The sequence below is a fragment of the Canis lupus genome, chromosome 36 (assembly GCF_011100685.1).
Source record: "Canis lupus familiaris isolate Mischka breed German Shepherd chromosome 36, alternate assembly UU_Cfam_GSD_1.0, whole genome shotgun sequence".
Classification (NCBI taxonomy): domain Eukaryota; kingdom Metazoa; phylum Chordata; class Mammalia; order Carnivora; family Canidae; genus Canis; species Canis lupus.
The window spans coordinates 951,286-976,179 of record NC_049257.1 but is presented as its reverse complement, the minus strand read 5'-3'; the positions used below and the strand labels follow the sequence as shown (position 1 = coordinate 976,179).

At 35.3% G+C, this 24,894-nt stretch overlaps 1 protein-coding gene across 3 annotated transcripts in view; it reads right to left on the bottom strand.

The window, feature by feature from the left end:
- GALNT13 (polypeptide N-acetylgalactosaminyltransferase 13) overlaps positions 1-24,894 on the bottom strand; it is a 576,595-nt gene that overhangs the window by 305,362 nt on the left and 246,339 nt on the right. For all 3 annotated transcript variants that reach the window (XM_038584527.1, XM_038584526.1, XM_038584528.1), the window contains one exon: positions 20,928-21,096. In XM_038584527.1, the coding sequence (XP_038440455.1) occupies positions 20,928-21,096 (169 nt within the window). The remainder of the gene's footprint in view (positions 1-20,927; positions 21,097-24,894) is intronic.

Here is a 24,894-nt window from a genome sequence, read left to right as displayed (position 1 = left end):
GCGACCGGCTAGTAGCCCACGCTGGGCTGCATCATTTACTATTTGAAAATGAGACTTTTCTACTAGCTTAAAATGGCCAGAAAAGTGCAGATAAGGCAACCAAAGCCTGGGAAGGGAGATCTGGCATCATATTTAGAAGAAATTGTGGGAGAAAGCATTTCCAATAATTCAGCTCAAACAAAAATGCCTCTTCTTACCTCAGTTTTCTAAATTGTAAATGAGAATAATGCCATTTACTTTTTTTTTTTTTTTTTTTTTATTCATGATAGTCACACACAGAGATCGAGAGAGAGAGAGAGGCAGAGACACAGGCGGAGGGAGAAGCAGGCTCCATGCACTGGGAGCCCGACGTGGGATTCGATCCTAGGTCTCCAGGATCACGCCTTGGGCCAAAGGCAGGCGCCAAACCGCTGCGCCACCCAGGGATCCCTGCCATTTACTTTTTAAGACTAATTTGAACATTGGAGAGGAAGACTAAAAGTTGAGAATTTTTGAGCACCTAGCATAGTGATTTGCAGCTACTAGTTTCTCAATAAATGGATGCTAAGAAAGGACCCCCAGTTTGATATTTAACATTTTGTCAGTCCTCTCTTAGCTATCGTGAAATTCCAACTGGTTCAGTTTTGCTCTGATCTACTTACCATATTGTAGTAATTCCCAACAATGGACAATTTGCAATGTCCATTTTTCCTTTTTCTGCTTCAGGCTAAACTGTTATGCTGGAAAGAGAACTAACTTAGCCCAATACAGATCTACACTTCTTTTTTTTTTTTTTTTTTTAAGATTTTATGTATTAGAGACACAGCGAATGAGAGAGAGAGAGAGACAGAGACACAGACAGAGGGAGAAGCAGGCTCCATGCACGGAGCCCGATGCGGGACTCAATCCCCGGTCTCCAGGATGACACGCCGGGTTGAAGGCGGCGCTGAACCACTAAGCCACCGGAGCTGCCCCAGATCTACACTTCTATCATCATGTCAGTATCCCTCTGAAAACTGATAACAGCTTTATTATTATGAAATCAAAGTCAAGGATGCCTGGGTGGCTCAGCGGTTGAGCATCTGCCTTCGGCTCAGGATGTGATCCTGGGGTCCTGGCATCGAGTCCCACATCGGGTCCCTGCATAGAGCCTGCTTCTCCCTCTGCCTGTGTCTCAGCCTCTCTCTGTGTCTCCCACGAATAAATAAATAAAATCTTTAAAAAAATGAAATCAAAGTCAAACTTTTCTGCCTGTCTCATCTTCAAAATACTATCAGTATATTATTATTCATCAATTTATAAACTCAATCAACAAATATTTATTGAGTGTTCATCATAAAACAGAGATTCTTCTAAGAGCAAGGGATATGGCAGTGAATAAAACATAAATCTCTTCATTCAATGAACTTATGTTCTAATGAAAGAAGCAGATAATAAGGAAGATAAATAAGTTAAACATGCTCAACATCAGGTAGCCAGTAGTATAAAGGGGAAAAATAAAGCAGAGAAAGGAGATAGAGTGTCATAGATGGGTGTAATTTTATGTAATGTGTCAGTGAAGACCTCAGAGAGGAGACGACGTTTGAGTAAAAACTTTGAAGACAACAAACCATGTAAATGTTCAGAGAATAAACATCCCAGACAGAGGGAATAGAAAGTGCAAAAGTCTTAAAGTGGTAATGTTCTTGGTGTGTTCCAGTGTTCATTTATATTTGGAACTGAGAGAGAAATCAGGTGAAAACTAACAGAGAATGTGCAGGAAGCATGGAAAGTCAAATCGTCCAGAGTTTTGCAGGCATTGAAAAGGGTGGCTTTTACACGGAAAGAGATGCAAAGCACTGAAGATGTAAGCCAAGCAGTAGTACAAAGTAAAGTAGTGGTAGGATCACTCTGTTACGTTGTTCTGAGACAGAACAAAAAGCAAACAAAACAAAATATAAACACTTAGGTGGTTACTACTATAATTCAGATAAACATATTTGTAGCTTGGGCTAAGATGACAGCAGTGGAGGTAATGGGAAGAGCTAATATTTCGAATTTGTTGATGCATCAGATGTGGAGTACATGAGAAAGAGATTGCTTAAATGAGACTGTAGTATTTGGCATGAGCAACTAGAAGAATGGATTTTCCATTTCCCAAGATGATGAATTCCAAGAAAAGTGGAGGTTTTATTAGGGTCTCATCCGGTACTGAGTTTTGAGTCTGTTGTTTCAGGTTAGTGTTTGACGTTCAAAAGAACAAATCAAGAATGTGCTGCTGCTCAATTCTGGATGTGAGGTTTAGACTAGAGAGCGAGATGATATTTAAAATGAAGAGACTAAAATAAATAAATAAATAAATAAATAAATAAATAAATAAATAAATATAAAATGAAGAGACTATTGGAAGCTACAGGGAGTGCCCGCAGAAAACGGCCACCTTCGAGGACTCCTGCTTGGGACATATCTGTATTTAGAGGTTAGGGAGAAGAAGAGGCACCAAGAAATAACAAAGGGAAGGAATGGTCAGAGAGGTAGAAGAAAAATTAGGGCAGCACAGAGACTTGACAGCCAAGTGAAAATTTGTTTCCAAAAGAAGAGAGGAATCAACTGTATCTCTATGCTGATAACCCGAGGATAATGAGGACTGAGGACTTACAATTGAATGGAACAATGAAGAAATCGTCAGTGACTTTGGCAGGCACAGTTTTGCTGGTATTGCAAGAATTCAAGTTAGCTAGATGAGTTTAAGACAAAACGGAGGTGGGGAGGGGTTGAAGACAGGGGCCGCAGCCAATTCTTTCAAGGAGGTTTTGAAAAGGAAGAACAGACGTACACGTGAGAAGTGTTGTCTGAAGAGATGCTCTGTTTATACGCTTGTTTTCAAGGAAGAATCAACAGCATGTTTGCCTCCTGTTGAAGATAACTCAGGAGAGAAAAAGGAATCGGCGATGGAAGAGGTGGGGGGAACTGCTGGAGTCTGCGCTTGCGAGAGAGGGGACAGCTCCGCCCCTGGCCGGGGGGGGGGGTGGGTGGGGGGGGCGGCAGGAGGAGGGAAGGCGGGGTGCGGGGCAAGGTCCCTGTGATGGGAGGCTGGGGGGGGGGCATGGCAGGAGGGGAAGGCGGGGTGCGGGGCAAGGTCCTCCCTGTGATGGGAGGCTGGGGGGTGCGTGGCAGGAGGGGGAAGGCGGGGTGCGGGGCAAGGTCCACGTGATGGGAGGCCCGTGGGGGCTTCTCCTATTTGCTTCTGGTTTGCTCAATAAAATAAAAAGTAAGATTATAAACTAAGAGAAAGGATGTCCTGGAGGCGTGAGGCAGTGCTAAAAGTTTGAAATAATAAGTAGCGACGTGGAAGACAGACTAGACAAGGGAAACGTCGGACGACCGCTGGCGGCCTGCTGGGGCGCGATCCCGCCAGCACGACCACGTGGCAGGCCCCGGCAGCAGAGGAGCCTATGGCCCTGGTCTCTCCCCCTTTATCCATGTGAGTTCTGCCCAGTATTTAAGGGCTAACCCAGGGTTCACAGTCTCTAGGAAGTTTTTAGTAACATGACTCTTTGTCTTCTTTTCCCCTGTTTATATTCGCTAGTGTTCTCTAGTAACTGAGAGCACACATTGGGAGTTGCACTGCCTGGATTCAGATGTCAGCTATAGGACTTGGGAGAATTTTCTTAAACTCTGAGAATGTTTTCCAATCCATAAAGCAGACACAACAAAATACAAGATATACTTCGAGAGGCTTCTGTTGAGAATTCCACGGCATAATTTAGGTAAACTACTTAATATAATGCCCGCTAGGCAACAAAAGTTCAATGAATATTGACATTTACTATTATTTAAAAAATTATTATGTATAATTAATTGATTTATGTGGAAAATCTTTTTTTTTTTTTTTTTTAAGATTTTACCCATTTATTCATGACAGACACAGAGAGTGACAGAGACACAGGGAGAAGCAGGTTCCATGCAGGGACGCCATGTGGGACTTGATCCCGGGTCTCCAGGGTCATGCCCCAGGCTGAAGGCGGCGCTAAACCACTGGCCACCAGGGCTGCCCAAAAAATCTCTCTTTAATCACTATGTTATGTAAGTCCATTAAGGATCGGAACCATGTGTTATATTTGCTTTTAAATTTCACACAAAATGGTGGTCAGAAAGGAAACATTGGATGAGTATTTACAAAACTGAATTTTATTTATTAACTTGCATTGTAAATTTTAACTTTATCTTACATACTATGATACAATACTTTATGGAGTGCCTAAGTGACTCAGTTGGTTAAGTGTCCAAATCTTGATTTGGCTCAGGTCCTGATCTCAGGGTCATGTGATCTAGGGATGTGCCTGTCTCCTAGTTCTTTCTTTCTCTCTCTCAAAATAATAAATAAAGTCTTTAAAAATAGTTACTTTATAATAGATCTTTCTATTTTAATTTCTTAGATAATTAACTAATTCATTAAATATAACCAACTGGCCTCCTGTATTTTAGTAAAAATGTCTCTATATCTCTACCACCTCATTACTTAAGAAAAAGTCATTAAAAAACGTAAAAAAAAAAATAGAAAGAATGCCTTTACTCAGGGAAAAAAATAAATCAAGACTGATAAATACAGCAAATGGTGGGCAATATATTTTTATACATATATTTTCAATCCTAAAATCATAACTATTATTCCATTCCAATATATTCCATATATTTCAAGTTGGACATAAAGTGTACAAAATGAAATTTATGTATTTTTAACACTGCCTTAATATGTTTTATTTTTTGAAACTGTTTTAATGCAACAAATTATATAGGAATATTAAGGTATTAAATTAGGCTGAATACAAATTTTCTCATTTGCATAGCAATTATCATTAAGAAAGTATATTGGCTTCAGTAAGGACACTTTGCAAGGTCATGAAAATATTAATTATGATATACAATGAGAACTTTTTAGGTGTGTGCCAACATCTCCCATGTCAATAAAATGACTACTGTCACAACTATACTGAATTATATTGACTATGAAATCACATATTCCTCAGAAAAATAACACTGAAAGTTGGCATTAGAAACAATCTAGGCTTCCTTTAAGGCACTGATATGTGCACAGACAACACCTGAGGGATGGGAAAAAATACTGAGGAAGAATTTCATACAGAAGTCAAACATTCCTTCCACATAGGATTACTCAATAATAGCAGAACTCTGGTTTTTTTTTTTTTTTAACTTGAATTAATCTTCAAATGTTTGTTAAAAAAAAAATCTTTATTTTTTAAATTAGATTTTTTTTCATACGGTAAGTTAAAAACTACACATTTTTAAACCCAAAGTCTACCTTTCAAGGGCCAATTTTAGAAATAGTAGAATCTCAAAAATTTTTAAATTATATTCTGCCCATTTATGTTAACACTATGCAGATAAATGTAGCATCGGTTTCACAAAGGAGAAATAGAAAATGAGAATATTAATTGGATTTATGATCTCTGTTCCACATCTTTTCTTTTTAATTTGAGAAACACTAGAACTTTCATGTGCTGGCAAAAACTGCCTATATAGATAACAATAGTTTCCACGATACTTTGGTTTATCTCATGTGCTCATGTGTGGAATTAATTTCACTATGCAAGCTAGAATTAGTATTTGAGTACGACTCTGTGTGTGCATCTGTGTGTGTGTGATCACGTGTGTAGAATCAGCAATACCGCCAATCTCCTAGTTACTCAAATGTGAAACAGTACAGTCATCTTTTGATTCCTCTGTTTTCTCTTTTATATCTAATCAGTCACAGGATATCATTCAAAATATATTTGGAATCATCTCTTTTCCCTCCTTTTAATTTGTTTCAGGTTTAAAATACACACACACACACACACACAGATAACATTGAAAATTCAATTATATGCCTATCCCTCCTGAAGCCCACCTGAATTTGGTGTTTATCTTTCCCCTTCATTTTAATTTATCATTACATATTGCTTCATGTTTCTAAGACAATTATTCTAGACAAACTCTTTATCTAATCATATCTACATGAATATAATAGCCAAAAGGAATCCTATTAAATTCAAGCTTTCCTCTCTATAGTATCCTCCATATAAATAAAATGATAGAAATGTTTCTTCCTAAATATCATTTCCTTCATGTCATGTTTCTCCTCCAATACCTCCTAATTTCCTTCCATGACATGTCTTAACAAAGGCAGAAACATTGTTTGTAGGATTCTTCACCATCCTCCCTAGGCCAATGATCTGGAATGGCTATATATATATATATATATATATATATATATATATATTATATATTATATATAATGGCCATATATATATATTATATATAATATAATGCATATATATATTATAGCCTTCCATTCTCATTGGGTTGTTTCCTCACAAGGCCTCATGTACTTACTGTCTAAACTCTATCATCTTTTTCCATTCCTCAATTATCCAATATCTGCATTTTAAATTTTTTTCTTTTTTCTTTTTTTAGCATGCAATCCATCACATTTTATTCATATGAGCTCTGATATTTAATAAAGAGTATAAAAATAAACACTTATGCCACAAGTCACATAGAATAAAAATGCAGATTATAAAAAATTAGAAATATAAAAGTAGGTACATATAAAAACACTTATAGTCCTAAATAACTCAAGCAGGAAAAAGATAAATAAAAATATAATTACCATGGTAGATTTTAAAACTAAAATTGAATTATCTGATTATTCTATTAGAATTTGCCAAATAAGGGGGACCTGGGTGGCTCAGTCATTTTGGTGTCTGCCTTTGGCTCAGGCCCCACATGGGGGCTTTCTTCTCAGTGGGGAGTCAGCTTCTCCCTGTCCCTCTGCCCCTCCCCCCATCAGGCTCACTCTCTCTCTCAAATAAATAACTAAAATAAAATAAGAATTTGCAAAATAAAAAAAAAAAGATTTGATCAATTTAAATATATAAACTCTTAAAAAGATAAATGAACAAATAGCCAGGGAACATACCCAAATTAACCTATAATCCAAATTCTTAGCAAGTACTTTCATTGGCTCTGTTCTTAAAAGAAATGGCTTGCTTCTCAGTGCGCTTTTATTCCTACCCAGAAAGTTATCTTCTTTCTGTCTAAGTCTGACTCCATACACATCCATTCTATTTAGCCAGGCTTCAAATACACCCACTCATAAAACTTTCCTTCATCTCAAGTCCACACAGTGGTACTTCTAAATTCACACTTCCAGGTCCAGTTGACCCCAGAACAACACAGGATTGAACTATGTGGGTCTACTTACACAGATACTATAAATGTACTTTCTCTTCCTTATGATTGTCTTAATAACATTGTCTTTTCTCTAGCTTTTGCTATTGTAAGAATACAGTATGTAATACATATAACATACAAAATATGTGTTAATAGACAATTAATGCTATCATTAAGGCTTCTGGTCAATAGTAGGCTAGTACTAGTTAAGATTTTTGGGAAATATATACAGATTTTTGACTATATGAGCAGGGTTTGGTGCCACTAACCCCATGTTGTTCAAGGGTCAAGTGTACTATAATTTTGGGGGTATTTTCTATTTTGCATGCATATTTTTCTGCAATGAAGAACAGTATCTGCTGGTTTTCATAAGTACACAATTAGATCTTAACAAATGATGAATATGAAAAATAATTTAAAAATTGTGTTATAGAAAGATGAGGTTGTGAATGAAAACTGAAAACTATATTTGAAACTCTGGGAAGAAAGTATCTATCATCAAAAGAATGTTCAAAAAACAAAGTTGGAAGTCTCACACTTCCTTATTTCAAAACTTATTACAGAGCTACAAAGAGCAGAAATACAACTCAATCAAATAGGATCGAAGGCTCAGAAATAACCCCTTACACATGCAGTCTAATGTTTTTTAACAAGGGTGCCAAGATAACACAATGGGGACAGAATAGGCTTTTCAAGAAATTATGTTGGTAGAACTGTATATCCACAGTTAATTCAAAATAAATTAAAAACCTATACACAAGAGTTAAAAACTCTTAGAAGAAAAAAAAAACATGGGGGGGGGGGTGTCTGGGGTGGCTCAGTCAGGTGAGCATCCAACTGTTGATTTTGGCTCAGGTCATGATTTCAGGGTCCTGGGATCAAGTCTCATGTCTGGCTCTGCACTCAGTGGGGAGCTGCTGCGATTCTCTCTCCCTCTCTCTCTGTCCTTACCCCTGCTCACATGTGCTCCCTCTCTCTCACGGTCTCTCTCTCAAATAAATAAATAAATAAATCTTAAATAAACACAAGGAAAAAGCTTTATAACACTGGATTTAGCAATCATTTTTTGGACGACATAAAAGCAAAGGCAAAAAAGGTAAAAAAGATAAACTAGACTGTCAAAATTTAAAACTTCGGTTTTGATCAAAGGATAAAAGCAACAGAGTAAAAGTGCACATTACAAAATGAGAAAAATTTTTACAAATCATATATAAGGAGTTAATGTCTAAAATATATAAAGAACTCCTACATCTCAACAGCAAATAAACCCCAAATAATATAGTTAAAACATGGGCAAATGACTTGAACAGACATTCTGCAAAGAGAATATACAAATGACTAAAAAGCACATGAAAAGATATTCAACATCACTAATCAGTGACACTAAAACCACAAGATATAAGGTGTCCTGGTGACTCAGTGGTTATGAGTCTGCCTTCAGCTCAGGTCATGATCCTGGGGCCCTGGGGTAGAGCCTATATCGAGCTTCCTGCTCAGTGGGGAGTCTGCTCCTCCTTCTCTCTCTGCCCCTCCCCCTGCTTGTGCTCTCTCTCTCTCTCTCTCTCAAAATAAAGCAAAACTACAAGATACCACCTCATATGTAGTATAATGGCTACTCTCAAAAAAAAAAAGAAAGAAAGAAAGAAAGAAAAAAAGAAAAGAAGAGAAAAGAAAAGAAAAAAGAAAAGAAAGAAAAGAAAAAAAGTAGTGTTGGCAAAGATATGGAGGGACCGGAACTCCATGCATTGTGCAGCTGCTATGGTGAACAGTAGAGTGCTTCTCCCCAAAATTAAGAAATGAATTAGCATATGACTAAGCAATTCCACTTCTGGGTATATATCCAAAAGAATTGAAAACACAGTCTCAAAGAGATATTTGTAAACCCATGTTCACTGTAGGATTATTCACAGGAGCCAAAAGGTGAAAGCAACCCTAGTGTTCATCTATAGATGGATGGATAAAAATAATATATACATATAATGAAATATTATTTAACTTTAAAAACTTAGGAAATTTTAACACAAACTGTAACATGGATGAAACTTGAGGACATTCAGCTAGGTGAAATAAGCCAATCACAAAATAACAAATTATATAGGATTCTAATCATATGAAGTACCAAGAGTAGTCAAATTCATACAGACAGAAATTTGAATGCTGATTGCCTGGGACCAGGGATAAGAGGGAATATGGATTAGTTGTCTAATAAATACAGTGTTTCAATTTTGCAAGATCAAAAAACACTTCTGGAGATTGCACAACATGAATGCATTTACAGAGGAGGAGGAAAAATACCTTTTTCTCTACCTTCTTGTTTTTAGTACATGAGTCCAGTACATTAAACTGACAAAAGAAAGAATAACAAGAGAGAAGGCACAGAGATTTTATTTGATGTTGATAATTTTGGCTTTTATGTGTCTGGAGGCCCTCATGGAAAATAGTGAATATCCAAAGAAGTGCTTAAACTTGGGAGTTTATATATCTCTTTAATAAAAGGTGATAAATTGTAGAGGACTGACAAGACAAAAACAAAACAAAACAAAACTCAACAACAACTATGTTTTGGGCCCGTCAGTGGTGGCAAATTGTGAAAAAGCAAACCTATGAGAGAAACTAATGGTAGGTAAGGGTTAGTTAGTAAGTCTAGTTTAGTTTATGCACAATCATCTCAGTGCCATCTCTATCTCCAATGAAAAAGCTTGTCGGTCTCCTCCTGGTCCAAGAAAGAGGGACACCTTTGAAAGAGACATGCATGCCTTGTTTGTAGGCAGATGGGAGGCATAAGAGAGATTTACCTGTGTCTGCAGTTTCTCATTGCTTTCAACTTAAAATAATCTTTATATCAGAGTGGTATATGGTTTGGGTGGCATATGCTGATCCTCTTCATACTTAACACTACTAAAATGTACATTTAAAAAGTTAATATAATAAATTTTATACGATGTATATTTTACCATAATCTTAAAATTTCAAAGTAATAGGGACTCCTGGGTGGCTCAGAGGTTGAGTGTCTGCCTTCCACTCAGGGTGTGATCCCAGGTCCGGCATCGAGTCCCACCCCAGGTTGCCTGCTTCTCCCTCTGCCTGTGTCTCTGCCTCTTTGTTTCTGTGTCTCTCATGAATAAATAAATAAATAAATAAAATCTTTAAAAAATCAAAGTAATAGTGTCAAAAATTAAATAGAGATTGTTGAGGGGTAGTTCAAGTCTAAATTGGGTTATGCAACATGCTTTCTGCTTACAGTGATACACAAATGTGTCCCTGAGAACATACCTAGAAATGCTTTGCTCCACTTTCTTATTTGAAAGGGAAGTTGTAGTGTAATAATATTATCCCAATGATAATAATAATATCAGTCATCACCATTTTTGTCAAGTATATATGTGTTAAATGCATACATAAGCACGCATGGACATACATTCTTACACACCACTTTTAATTTGGGTAGTGAAATTAATTCCACACAAGAGCACATTACATAAATCAAGTATTGTAAAAATTATTATTATCAAATTTTTTGCCAGCATATGAAAGTTGTAGTAATTCTCAAATTAAAAAGAAAAGATGTGGAACAGAGATGAGAAATCCAATTAATATTCTCATTTTCTCTTTTCCTTTGTGCCATCAAAGCAATAGTTGTCATATTTTAATTCATGGGAAAGGTAATCTGTATAAATTGACAAGTACACTTATGAGATTGAGCACAGAAAAAAATGTATACTAGTTTATTTTTGTCTTACGTAGTAAATAAACTTGTCCTTTGAGAGCAACTTATTCAGAATTCGTATGCTGCAGCTCTTCCACTAATGATGCAAGACTGCTCAAGTCTTTTTCTCTTTATCAGCTTGCATGTGTGCATACAGAAGAAGCAGTTATTTGGTCTAGGATATAAATAGCTGAAATAAATCTCCTATTTCCCCATTTTTTCCCTGATGAAATATATTTAAATGCCAGCTGCATTATAACCTTCAAATAACTCAATACCAGAACTTGAAGTGCTATTAAATGTCTGAATACAAGTAAATGCTAAAGAACCTTTGCATTTTGTTTTAATTGCCCATAGCCTTTTTATAAATATTCACCCAATAATTACTGTTAATTTCTTATTCAAAAATAATTGCAGACTAAAGGGAAAAGCCGACTGCTTAAAAAGTTTCCTCACTTCATTGAAAAAGGGAGCCTAGGACATAAGAGAATTCCACAGAATAATAAAAATAATAAACATAATTTCACCAGGAACTCAGGGCAATCCTATTCTTACATTGTGATTTTTGCAATTATAGCTGTGTTCATACAATACTGTCAATTAGTTGTTTATGTAAATATTTCCCTTTCACCTCCTCAGAGTCAGGGTTTGTTATAGGCATTGATTTGTTCTAAAAGTTAAATTTGGGGATGCCTGGGTTGCTCAGTGGTTGAGCGTCTGCCTTCAGCTCAGGATGTGATCCAGGGATCTGGGGATCTAGTCCTGCATCAGGCTCCCCGCATGGAGCCTGCTTCTCCCTCTGCCTGTGTTTCTGCCTCTCTCTCTCTGTGTGTCTCATGAATAAATAAAATCTTTCAAAGAAAAAGAGCTAAATTTGTAGTAGGTATGTGACATGAGCTGTTTGATTGGTCGACTAATTAATTCACTGGTTTAATCACTGAAAAAAACTGGGGCCTAGAAAACGAATGTCTTGCCCAAGATCTAACAGTGAACCACAGAGACAGATCTTAAACTTACCTGTTTTGGCTCTTATCTAGAGATTTTTCCAAATTACTTGAAAAATCTCTCTCCACAGTTGGCTTTTTCTTTGCCTTTTTTCTTTTCTTTCATTTCTTTCTTTATGTGCTTTGCATGTAATGGTACAGAGTCCGGTAACTACCTCATTGATTATGGTCGCAGTCATGTTTTCTCTGCTTCTAAGACAGCCTAGAGGCATGAAATATCATTGACTACTGATGCCCAAGCAAAACAAAGTATGATTTTTGCTGACATTCATTGGATATGTATTTCAAACACTATTTTCAAAAATAATACCAACACACACACACACACACACACACACACACACCCTATACATTTGCTTAAAGATTATTCCTTCACTTTTGTATCTTTATGGAGTTTCACATATCCATAGTTTCATTATATTTCTAGTGTTGACTGTTCTAGGGACCCAGTAAATATTTAACATCTCTGTGTATTAGTAAAAAGAAATTATAATGTTTAGTGTTTAAAGTCCAATCAACTTACACAAATGTGAGTTTCTCAAAGAGGCTTTCCCTCAGTACTCTATTCTCTATACCTTGCCACTCTTAGGTCTCTTATTTATTCTAAATTCTCTGAAGCAGGAACTTAGTTTTGTTCACTGCTATATCTCAAGCACATAGAACAGTATTTGGCACATATTAGCATATTAAGTGCTCAAAAATAATAATGCATTTAATGTTTCTTAATGGAATTTTTTATTTGGTAACTCTCTAAGTCTCTCTCTATAGCTATTAACATAAAAATCTTATGTTAAAATCCAAACAAAATGACATCTATTTACTTGCTTCCTGGAAACAGTAATATTTAAGCCCTATACTTACAACCTAATTACATAAATTTACAAAATCTTAGAACCTTAATTGTTGAGGAGCATGGTGACAAATCCCTAATGCTGACCATTAACACATTAAGCTGATATTCATTTTCCTCTAAGTTCCAAATCAGTTGGAATTTTATGACATTTCAGTTTTTTTTTGTTTTTTTTTTTTTTTAAGTTAGGGAGTTTATGGGCAAAGGAGAGAGAGGGGTAGTGACAACTGTTAGTATTTTTGTTTATATGTATATGCAGACTACAACAAGAATGCTAGAACTGGAGGGACCTCAAAAAAGTAAGAAATTTAGTAAGATCTTCAGCCTTAACTGCACTTAAAATATCCTATTATCATAATTCTTTATAATTCTATCATTTTATTTGCTCATATAAGTAGTATATATAAATGTATTACCATATTAATAGGAATAGCAAATAAGTTAATTAATTAATGTAAATATTCAAACGTCACTAGGAATGAACATTCCAGAACTTAATCCTAACTTGTCCTGATGTTTCACCACAATTACCTCAAGGAAAAAATATTTTTATCTAGTCTCTTCTATGTAAAAACATGGGATATTTACTTAAATTTTCTGATCGGAACACATCTTCAAATATTTGTAGATGGATATTAAGGCCAAACACAATATTTAAGTATTGGCATGATTTTCTTAATTCAGTCAAGCCAGTTTAAGGCTATATTCTAGTAAAATATGCTGAGATATTTGAACAAATTAACTGTGTGGTTCAGATACTTTGTGAGTAACAACCAACTCAACTTTTCCCTTAAAATAAAATTCTTTTTAAAACTATCCCTTAATGCCAAATTTGTACACTTTTATATAATTTTTCAGTCATCACTAACTTACTGAGTTAACTAACTCATTAAGACTAGCTTAATGTGTTCATATTTTTTAAGATAAAACTATCTAAAAATTGAAATGTAACTAATACCAAAATTGAAAAAAAAAGTTTTCTACATCAAATAAATATTGACAGATTTCTACTTCTTTTATATAATAGTTTGGATATCTGATTCATGTGTTTTTCAACATTAGTTTCTCCCAGTCACACAATTGAGTCATTCAACATAACTTGCAAATATCTCCAGTAAACCTCCCATACATTTTACGATTTGTCTAGAAAGTTTGGATGGTTTTTATGTCTTCTTACTGATAGTATATGCTATGGTGATGCATAAAAATGAAGTAGAAAATTATTTATTTCATTAATATTATTTCAGACTATTTGAAAAATCTCAAAATTCAAGCAGTAATAATCACAATAAACAGGAGGTGGTTTAAGATGGAGATGTAGAAAAATTCTCATCTTACTTCCTCCCACAGCCACATCAAATCTGCAGCTACATGTAGAGCAATTCCTTCTGAAAAAATACCTTAAAACTAGCTGATCAGCTCCTCCATAACAAAGGATAATGGGGTTATATTAAGATGGATGAGAAAGGCAGAGTCTTGGTCTCACCAAAAACCCCACCCCGGCACAGCAACCCACAATCAGCAACCCACAATCTGATCATAATCAGGTCTTAGAAATACAGAGACTTTCCCTGAGGAACAAGAGGTTCATGCTCTTCATCAGGTACCCCAACCCTTGAGACCTGCAATGAAGAGACAAGGCCCTAGGATGGCTGGCTTTGAAAACCAACAGAACTTGTGTGCAAGAAACCCAAAGGTTTGTAGGAAGCTGAGAATCTCTTCTAAAGGGATCACATGCACATTCAGGTACCCCAAGACCCAGCACAAAAGCAACAGTTTGAAAATCACTGTATCAGTGTGAAAGAGATTCATTTGCTAATCTTAAAGTGTCTGCTGGAGTTGCAGGGGTTTTCTGAGACAGACATACTGGGGAACACCATTTCGGGGCTCTCATTCTACTTGGTAGAGCCAGTGATGGAGGATGACACCTTTCACACTCTTCTTCGTGCCAGTGAGCATGTCCCAACCCCACATTCTCCCATGGCTTTGCTAAAGCTGGCAGGTGCATCCCACACCAGTGCTCCCCTATTGCCTCACTGAAGCTGGCAATCATGCCCAGGCCCTGCACTACACCATAATACCACAAAACTAACAGGAACACCCTAGTCCCATGGTCCCCATTGCCCCCCAAGCTGGTGGGTGCAGTCCATATAGGAGATGCCTCTTGAATGCTCAACTATAGTGGCAAGAGGGGTTTGTATTTCTGGGCCCAACAGTACTGAAACAATTGGAGAGACCTTTTTTGACAGGCTAACAACCCCAGGGCACAGCACAGACAGAAGACTGAAACACTTGAATCCTTCTGTGAAAACACCTATTTACCTGTTCTGGAATTTCAGCTTAAGGGGTAAGCTATAGGTTCAGCACATGTCTTCAGAGGATACAGAGTTCTCTTGGGGAACACAGGCCAGGGGATGCCATCTTTGTGTTCTCATATGACTGTGCTAAATAGCCAAGCAGTACCTCCCAGAAAGCAGTTTATATAATCATTTGAAGCTTTGATTTTTACAATTGTTGCCAAGGAGATACTTCCCAATCACTTGGTCTGGAGGCCAGGAGGGTTTACAACTGTAGTCTCACAAGACTGTATATATTAGCATACTTTAAAAGCTGTTGCCTGAGGGTTTTATTTCCAATCAGCCTGAAACGAGGGGCTAAGATCCCCCCTTCTGAAACAATGAAGGTCTTGATACAACCTCAAATATAGGGACAGTTCAAGAATAAATCAGACGGTTTAGATAACTGCAAAGGTTTGAGAGACACCCTAGAGCTAGGGCAAGGTTGGAAGACAAAGTTCATCTTCCACATAAAGCCTTTCCTTTATGATTGGGAGAAGTAGGTGTTTCTCTTAATACATGGGTACAAACACAAAGAATCAAGGAAAGATTGAAAGAGGTAGGTGTTTCTCTAAATAGATGGGTACAAACACAAAGAATCAAGGAAAATGAGGAAACAGATAAATATGTTCCAAATGAAAGAACAAGTCCCTGGGAAAAAACTTAAAGAAAGGAAGATAAGTAATTTACCTGATAAACAGTTCAATGTAATGCTCTAAGGATGCTCTTGGACTCAGGAGAATAATGGAACTTTGACAATAACAGTAAAATATAAGAAAGTACCAATCAGACGTCACAGAGCTGAAGAATAAGATAACTGAACTAAAAAGTACACAAGAGTTTTCAACAACAGACTAGATGAAGCAGGAAAAGGATTAGTGATCTGGAAGACAGGGCATTAGAACTCAACAAAGTAAAGTAGCAAAAAGAAAGAAAAATAATTTGAAAAAGTGAAGATAGCTTAAGGGGCCAATAGGACAACATCAAACAAACAAACAAAAAACATTTGCATTATAGGGTTCCCAGAAGGAGAATAAAGAGACAAAGGAGCAGAAAACTTATATGGAGAAAGAATAGCTGAAAACTTCTCTAACCTGAGGAAGAAAACAAATAACCAGATCCAGGAAATCCAATGACTCTAAAAAAGTCCACTGGAAGGTATCAACACCAAGACACATTATAATTAAAATGTCAACACCTGAGATGCCTGGGTAGCTCAGCAATTAAGCATCTGCCTTGGCTCAGGGCATGATCCTGGGGTCTGGGATCAAACCCCACATCAGGCTCCTTGCAGGGAGCCTGCTTCTCTCTATGCCTATGTCTCTGCCTCTCTCTCTGTGTCTCTCATGAATAAATAAATAAAATCTTTAAAAATAAATAAATAATAAAATAAAATGTCAACAGTGAAATATAAGAAATAGTGAAAGGAATTTTGAGGGAAATGAGGGGAACTGAGTGGGAAAAATTAGAGAGGGAGACACACCATGAGAAACTCACTCTAACTCTGGGAAACAAACAAAGAGTTGTGGAAGAGAAGGTAGGTAGGGGGATGGGGTAACTGTGTGATAGGCACTGAGGAGGGATGGGATGGGATAAGCACTGAGTGTTATACTATATGTTGGCAAATTGAATTTAAATTTTAAAAATGTAAAAAATAAATTAGTAAGTAAGTAAATAAATAAATAAAAAGTCAATGGTTAAAGAGCCTGCTTCTCCCTCTGCCTGTGTCTCTGCCTTTCTCTCTTTGTGTGTCTCTCATTAATAAATAAATAAAATCTTTAAAAGAAAAAAAAAAGAAAATTATAGGTCAAAACCCAGGATGTGCATAAATGCAAAATCCTCAACAATTATTTGCAAACTCAATTCAATATTAAAATGGTTTTGCATAATGATCAAGTGGAATTTATTTCTGGGATGCAAGGATGGTTCAACATCTGCAAATCAATCAATGTGACATACCACATTAACAAAATAAGGGATAAAAAATTCACATGATCATCTCAATAGATGCAGAAAAAGCCTTTGATAAAGTTCAACATCCATTTAAAAAAAAATGCTCAACAAAATGGGTATGGAGGGAATATATCTTAACATACTAAAGGTCATATTTGACAAGCCCACAGCTAATATCATACTGATTGGTGAAAAGCTGTTGCTCTATATCTAGGAAAATGACAAAGATTCCCACTCTCTCCACTTTTATTCAGCATAGCACTGGATATACTTTCCAGAGCAATTTGGGAAAAAGGAGAAGCAGAAGGAGGAGGGTAGAGAGGGATAGGAAGAAGGAGAAGAAAAGGAAGAAGAGATGAAAGGCATTCAAATTGGACAGGAAAAAGTAAAACTCACTAATCATAGATGACAAAATTTTGTACACAATACCCTTAAAGAGTCTACTAAAGAACTCTTAAACGTGATAAGCTAATTCAATTAGCTAATTCAGTAAAGTTGCAGGATAGTAAATCAATATACAATATCTGTTGTTTTTTTATACGCTAACAACAAGCTATGAGGAAGAGGAATTAAGAAAACAATCCCATTTACAATTGTCCCCAAAAGAATAAAATACTTAGGAACAAATTTGATAAATTTAATTTAAGGAGATGAAAGACCTGTACAATGAAAGCTATGGTAATGATTAAAAAATTGAAGACACAAATAACTAGAAAGATACTCCATGCTCATGGATGGGAAGAATTAGTATTATTATAATGTCCATATTACTCAAAGTAATCTATAGATTTAATGCAATCTCCATTCAAAATTACATGCCTTTTTTCTCACAGAAATTGAACAATCTCAAAATTTATCTGGAACCACAGAAGATCCCCCAAAACCAAAGCAATATCTGGAAAGAACTAAGCTGGAGGCATCATGCTCCCTGATTTCCATGTATATTACAAAGTTTTAGCAACTAAACTGCATGGTGTTGAAATAAAAACAGACCCATAGATCAGTGGAACAGAAGAGGGAGTCCCTAAATAAATTCATGCATATATGGCCAATTAATTTATGAAACAGGAGGCAGGAACATACAGTGAGGAAAAGATAGTCTCTTAATATATGGTGTTAGAACAACTGGAGAGATACAAGCGACAGAATGAAATTAGACCACTATATACTCAATGTAAAATTAACTAAAAATGGGCTAAAGACCGGAATGCTAAGACCTGAAACCATAAAAGTCCTAGAAGAAAACAAATGCTATCAGTTATTTGACATCCATCTTGGTGATGAATTTTTGGATCTGATTCCAAAGTTAAAAATAAGAAAAACCTCAGTGAAGATATCACCTCAAAACTGTCAGAATGGCTACCATAAAAAAGACAAGAAATAAGTGTTGGCAAAAGCGTAGAGAAAAAAGACTGTCATGCACTGCTGGTAGGAATGTAAATTGGAACAGCCATTATGGGAAACAGTATGGAGGTTCCTTAAAATATTAAATATAGAACTATACCATATGATACAGAAATTCCTCTTCTGGGTATTTATCTAAAGAAGACAGAAATACAAATTTTGATGTTATATATGCACCCTTATGTTCATTGCAACATTATTACAATAGCCAAAATATGGAAATATCCTTAGCTTCCATCAATGGTTAATGAATAAATAAGTGGTATATATACAATGGAATACTCAGCCATAAAAAAGAATCAAGTCTTGCCATTTGCAACAACATGGATGGAATTCTATGGAATTACAGTAAGAAAAATCAGTCAGAAAAAGAAGAAAAAAAAAAAAAGAAAAAGATAAACACTGTATGATTTCTCCTACAGAGGAATCTAAAAAACAAATGAATAAACAAAACTAATACAGAGATTGGTGGTTGCAAGGGGGCTGGGAGAAATGGGTGGATGAGGTCAAGAGGTACAGACTTCCAGTTATAAAATAAATAAGTCGCAGGAATATAATTTACAGCAAGATCATTATAGCCAATAATACTGTGTTGCAAATTTGATAGGTGCTGAAAGAGTTAATCTTAAAAGTTCTCATCATAAGAAAAAAGTTTTGTAACTTTGTATGGTAATAAATGTTAACTAGACTTATTGTGGTGATCATTTCACAGTGTATGCAAATATTATATTACTATGTTGAAATGAATATAATCTTATACATCAATCACACCTCATCTTAAAAGAAAGGCATGTGGTGTTCAGAAATTCTTGTTACAAAGATGTGTCTAACTCACAGACACACCAAATAAGTAAATAAAGACAACCAGTATAAATATTGCATTTTATGTAACTTTTATGGTAACCCATTTGAGTTCTCCATTTTAAAATGCTAATTTGTTCCATATTTTAAGGCTTAATTACTTAAGTACTTAATTTACTAAGTGACTCTTAAAAGAAGAAATACCATTGGCCACAAATATTTTAAATGATGCTTAGTGAAGATTTTCCTTCTTTTCTTAAAGTGATTGTTCTGTATACAAGCAGCTGTTACCTTAATTATCCCATATCTGATATAAAATTTGTGTTCTTAGAGTTAAAAATGAGGATTTCTTAAAAATCCGAAATAGTGTTTATATGTTTTTCCTGAATAGGTATCACATTTATCCATTTTATCACAACATGGTATATAAAACAAAGCAAGAAATGCATTATTATAATAGTATAAACAACATCTAAAATGTTCAAAATTATTTAGAAGAATATGCTTACTGCATATCTTAAACGTGTCTATGTACAAACATACAAATATTGACATAACTACCTGTAAAATGATACAGGTCTTTGGAATGCACAAATGTAATATTCAATGTTTCAGTCATTTGCTAGAAGCCAAAGATGTCTATAGTTATGTGTTGTTTTTTTTTTTGAGAGACATTTCAAAAGCATACAAGGGTGTACAAAACCAGTTACTTAGCTATCAAGCCTCTGACAATCCAGCCCCACCATCTCAACAAGATTTGATTACTCTATTTTGGTCTTATCTGAAGTAATTTAGAAAGGAAAAAAATCAGATTTAGTTAATATGATGTTAACATCACTATGCTACTTATAACGAACGCTTTATAGGTGGCAAACATTATTTGCATTAATTGTGATTTTATTCTATATGGAGAAAGTCATTACATATCTAAAGAAACAACTTCTATTCACATAGAAATGGGGTCTGCAGCATATTTGTAAAGTTGGAGATCTTCAAAGGTCTCAGGACATATCTTTTCTAAGCACCAAGAGTTTGCTTTATAATACTAGATTGCTAGGATGACAATACTGCCACTAAATATTCTGATTTTTATTATACCCACTTAAAATATGTTCAACTATCTAGAGCATGGCTTACAGTTAATCACAAACAAGCTGAATTTGTCAACATCATTTTGCAAGCAGTATCATTATTTCCAAGTGAATATTTCTTCCATGGCTGATAACTGAACATTCTAATTATAAATAGTACCATAAATTGCTGGAATCCATAAGAAATAATGTTTAAGGGTCAAAGAATCATACAGGCAATTGGCCATTTTTACACTGGAATAGCAAAGCACATAGTTTTTCAACATGAAGTATAAGAACTTTCCAAACAGGCAAGCAAATAACCTATCAAAAAGCACGTTTACTCTGTATTTGGCAAGATAAAACAAAGCAAAGCAAAAAGATCTCATGGAAAGAAACCTGTTAGGCTGCATATTCTGCAATGTCTTTGCAAGTAAACTATTTTTCCCTCCTAGAAAAGAAAATAGTTCATATTTCTCATTATATGCATGCACAGTACATCCCTGCTATGGCCCAGGTATTCAGAACCCCAGAGATCCAGACGTTCTGAGATATTGTGAGATATAGAGATTACTAATATAGAAGATTATACAACACATGTAAACTCACCCTTCTAATCTTACATCCGGTAGACTTCTGTTAAGGGCAATCAAATCACTGGCCATAAGGTTAAACTGATTGATTTTAAACAGTTCTTTCATTTTCTCCTGGTCATCCTTAGGAATCAGCACAGCCTTTCCCATTTCTCCTGGCCCTTCTTGATTTCTTGAAATAACAGCTGTAAGACACACACAGGTATATACACACATACAAACATACAGATAATGAACTGAATAAACTCATGTGTTAGATTAGATTCTACAATCTATTATTTATACACTGGCTTAATAATATAAACATCCAGTCTTTATTGCTTACTTACAAACCATACACTACACTAATGAAACGCCTATTTTAATCCATTATCTCAATGTTGTGTATTGTCTTTTAAGTGAAGAAATATTATATGACTTGATTAATCATTAAGATTTAATAATTAAGCAAGTCAAACCCCAAATCTTAAAACTTTTCTGTCATATTTTTAAAAAAATATTTTATTTATTTATTCATGAGAGACACACACTGAGAGAGGTGAAGACACAAGCAGAGGGAGAAGCAGGCTCCACACAGGGAGCCAATGTGGTACTCGATCCCGGGACTCGGGGATCACGACCTGAGCCAAAGGCAGTGGCTCAACTGATGAGCCACCCAGGCGTCCCATCTGTCATATTTTTTTAAATAAAATTATTAGAGAGGGGATGACCTTGGATACTGGGCAGACAAAGTTGTACAAAATAAAAGAGAACTTTTGAAAATATACCAAGATAAATTTATTCTCACATTCAACTATATGTTTTGATATTTTACATGTCTCTCCTCCCACTACATCTTTATAAAAGCAAGCAACTTTGATAATCCTTCATCTCAATTGCAATTTGACTCCCTGTCAAAGCATTTTCAAAAAAATACAAGGACTTTCATAGTGGTGACATGTAATTTCAAATGTCAAGTTGAATTTGAAACTATGTGCCCGGTAAGTGGAACTTCACAACAAAATTCTAGGCTTGATTATTTATTAAGAGAACTTAGGATCCCATATAAGGCTAATGTTTTGGTCATTGCCCTACAAGTTATCACTACACTAATGTCCCTTTTTGCTCTAACGTACATGTTTCAATGTGTGTGTGAGTGTTTGCATGCATATGTGTGTATGTATGTTAATATATAATTTTAAAAATCTAGTCAACCCTTAATTTACTCTTCATAATGATGTTAAGTTAAAATGAAAGGAATGTGGTCTCGTCTTGACTCTTACAATGTGTTGTTATTTCATAGTTCCTAACACATTAATTGTACTGAAATGAGCTTCCCACATTACTTAATAGGGCAAATATTTGGATCCAGATTACCTTAAAAATTTGCAAAATTTATAAAGGATATAAAGCTTGTCAAAATAATTTGTAAATTATTATACTTCATAAAAATACAAATTCCAAAATAATAAAATAGGCTTGAAACTAGAAAATAGTAAACAAACTTTTGTCTTCCTTGATGTTTATAGTTAGAGAATACCAAGCCTGATATTGCTAGGACTAATAATAAACAGTTGGATCACCCAGCTGACTATTCCCTGTGAAAGGTTATCCTGACTTTGGAATGGCATGAGTCAGACTATAAAGGAGAATAAGTGTCTCTGAGAACCTTCAGATATGAGCACCAAGAAAGTAATAAGCCTGGAAATCCTCTGATACACAGGAAAATAATAAGAATTGGGGAAAATTTTAAATGAAAAAATTACGTGTTTCCAACTTGAAACTATTTAAGAAGCTATCATCTAAAGAAAGTTTCTAAAGAGCCTCATTCAGTTTATGAAGCAAAAGTAGAAATGATGGCAGGAATTTTATGAGAAAGCACATTTTAATCAATTTAAGAAATAAAATTCTAACAGCAATATTTTACTTTCGGAGTTAGTAGCTTATTATCCCCCAAATCAGATGAAGTTAGTGGAGTTGGCTTTCAGTGAATTTGTGCTCTTGCTGAGATGCTGGATTCAGAGAAGTATTGAGGTTCCTTCCATTCCTAGGGTTTCTTTTTCAAGTACTGATACCACAAAAATTGTTAATGAATTTCCATAATTCTCTATAACTTTCAAATAAAGAACATATCAGGCTACATGATACCTACTTACCATTAATATTTTATATGTGTGTCCTATTTTTTTAATTAAGGTTACAGACTAGAATATGTCATCTATCTGTATGTATAGGAGATATAGACACATATGTATACTTTATCTATCTAGAGAGAGAGAGATGACATACACTGGTCTATAGATAGATAAAGTATATGAATATATCTTTATATCTCCATACATACAGATAGATGACATATTCTGGTCTGTATCCTTAATGCCAGAAAAGCAGGATTAATTTTTTTCTGACAATTTTTTTTTTTTTTTACTTTTGCAGACAATAAAGAATGACCTTAAAAAACATTAAATATCTCAAAAAATATAACAGAGAAAAAATAAAAATGGCTCATTAGTGAACTTCCCAGAGATAACCACTATTAATATGTTGGTTCATATGCTTTTCCCTCTTTTTGTTGATATAGACTAGTCAAAATATATTTGTGTCTTTTCACACACATGGAATAATACTATTAATACTAAAACTTTATTTTTTCAAAGTATTTCTTGCCTCTACTTTCACATAGATTGATCTTATTCTTTTTAGTGGCTTTGTTGTATTCTATTCAATAAACCTAAGTTTATTTAACTGATATCCCAGTTGAATAGGGGGCTTGTTTTCAGATCTTTACTATTATAAATGATGCTGCATAATATTTATAACAATATTATCTTCATTACAAAGACTAATAAACATCTCTCAAGTACTCATGAGGTGCCAAACACTTTCTTACACACTTTATAGACATCATTTCATTCAATTCTCAAAGGATAGTGAAATCTAGACATGCTATGTAACTTGCCTAAGCTCACATATCTAGAAAGTCATGCCGTTAGAAACGACAAATACCCACCATGTGCTTCGACGTGGATGGAGCTGGAGGGTATTATGCTGAGTGAAGTGAGTCAATCGGAGAAGGACAAACATTATATGGTCTCATTCGTTCAGGGAATATAAAAAATAGTGAAAGGGAATAAAGGAGAAAGGAGAGAAAACGAGTGGGAAATATCAGAGAGGGAGACAGAACATGAGAGACTCCTAACTCTGGGAAACGAACTAGGGGTGATGGAAGGGGAGGTGGGCGGGGTGTGGGGGTGACTGGGTGACGGGCACTGAGGGGGGCACTTGATGGGATGAGCACTGGGTGTTATATGTTGGCAAATTGAATTCCAATAAAAATATCTATATTAAAAAATAAAGTAATGAAGTGGTAATTACAACTCAGGTCTGTCTGATTCTAGAGCTAAAGCTCAACACTCACTCAGCAAATACTCCTGTGCATACATTTTTGTATGACTTGTGTTAGTACATATGGTACATTTATAAACATAGTATCGCTGAGTCAAAGGTTATGCAATATTTGAACTTCAAGATGTATTTTCAAATTAATCTCCAAAAAGTTTTACCAGTTAGCAATTCCTTATTGCAGAAAATCAGAGCACTACTTTCTCCATTCTCTTGTCAGCATTGTATAGTATTATCTTCCCCCCCAAAATGATAGGCAAAATAATTATATCTTAGTATTGTTTCAATTTTCATTTCTTTAATAATTCACTCTTTTAGTAATAAAATGTATATATTTAAATATCATTCTTGTCATCAGCTGTTGCATTATACCTCATATGCCTATCATCTCTGTTTTGGAGAAATGGCATAAAATTCTCAAGAAAGTCGGTTTGGGTGTGTGTGTGTGTGTTTAAGTGTGTGTGTGTGCAGTACATTATTCATTTTCTGTATCGCCACATATATCCAAATTCCTTGTTTTATTTCTGTCCTTAATCCCTTTGGAATTCCTTTCTGGGGTAAACACAGCCAGTTGTCATGCTGCCAGCAAGTTCCCATTATTC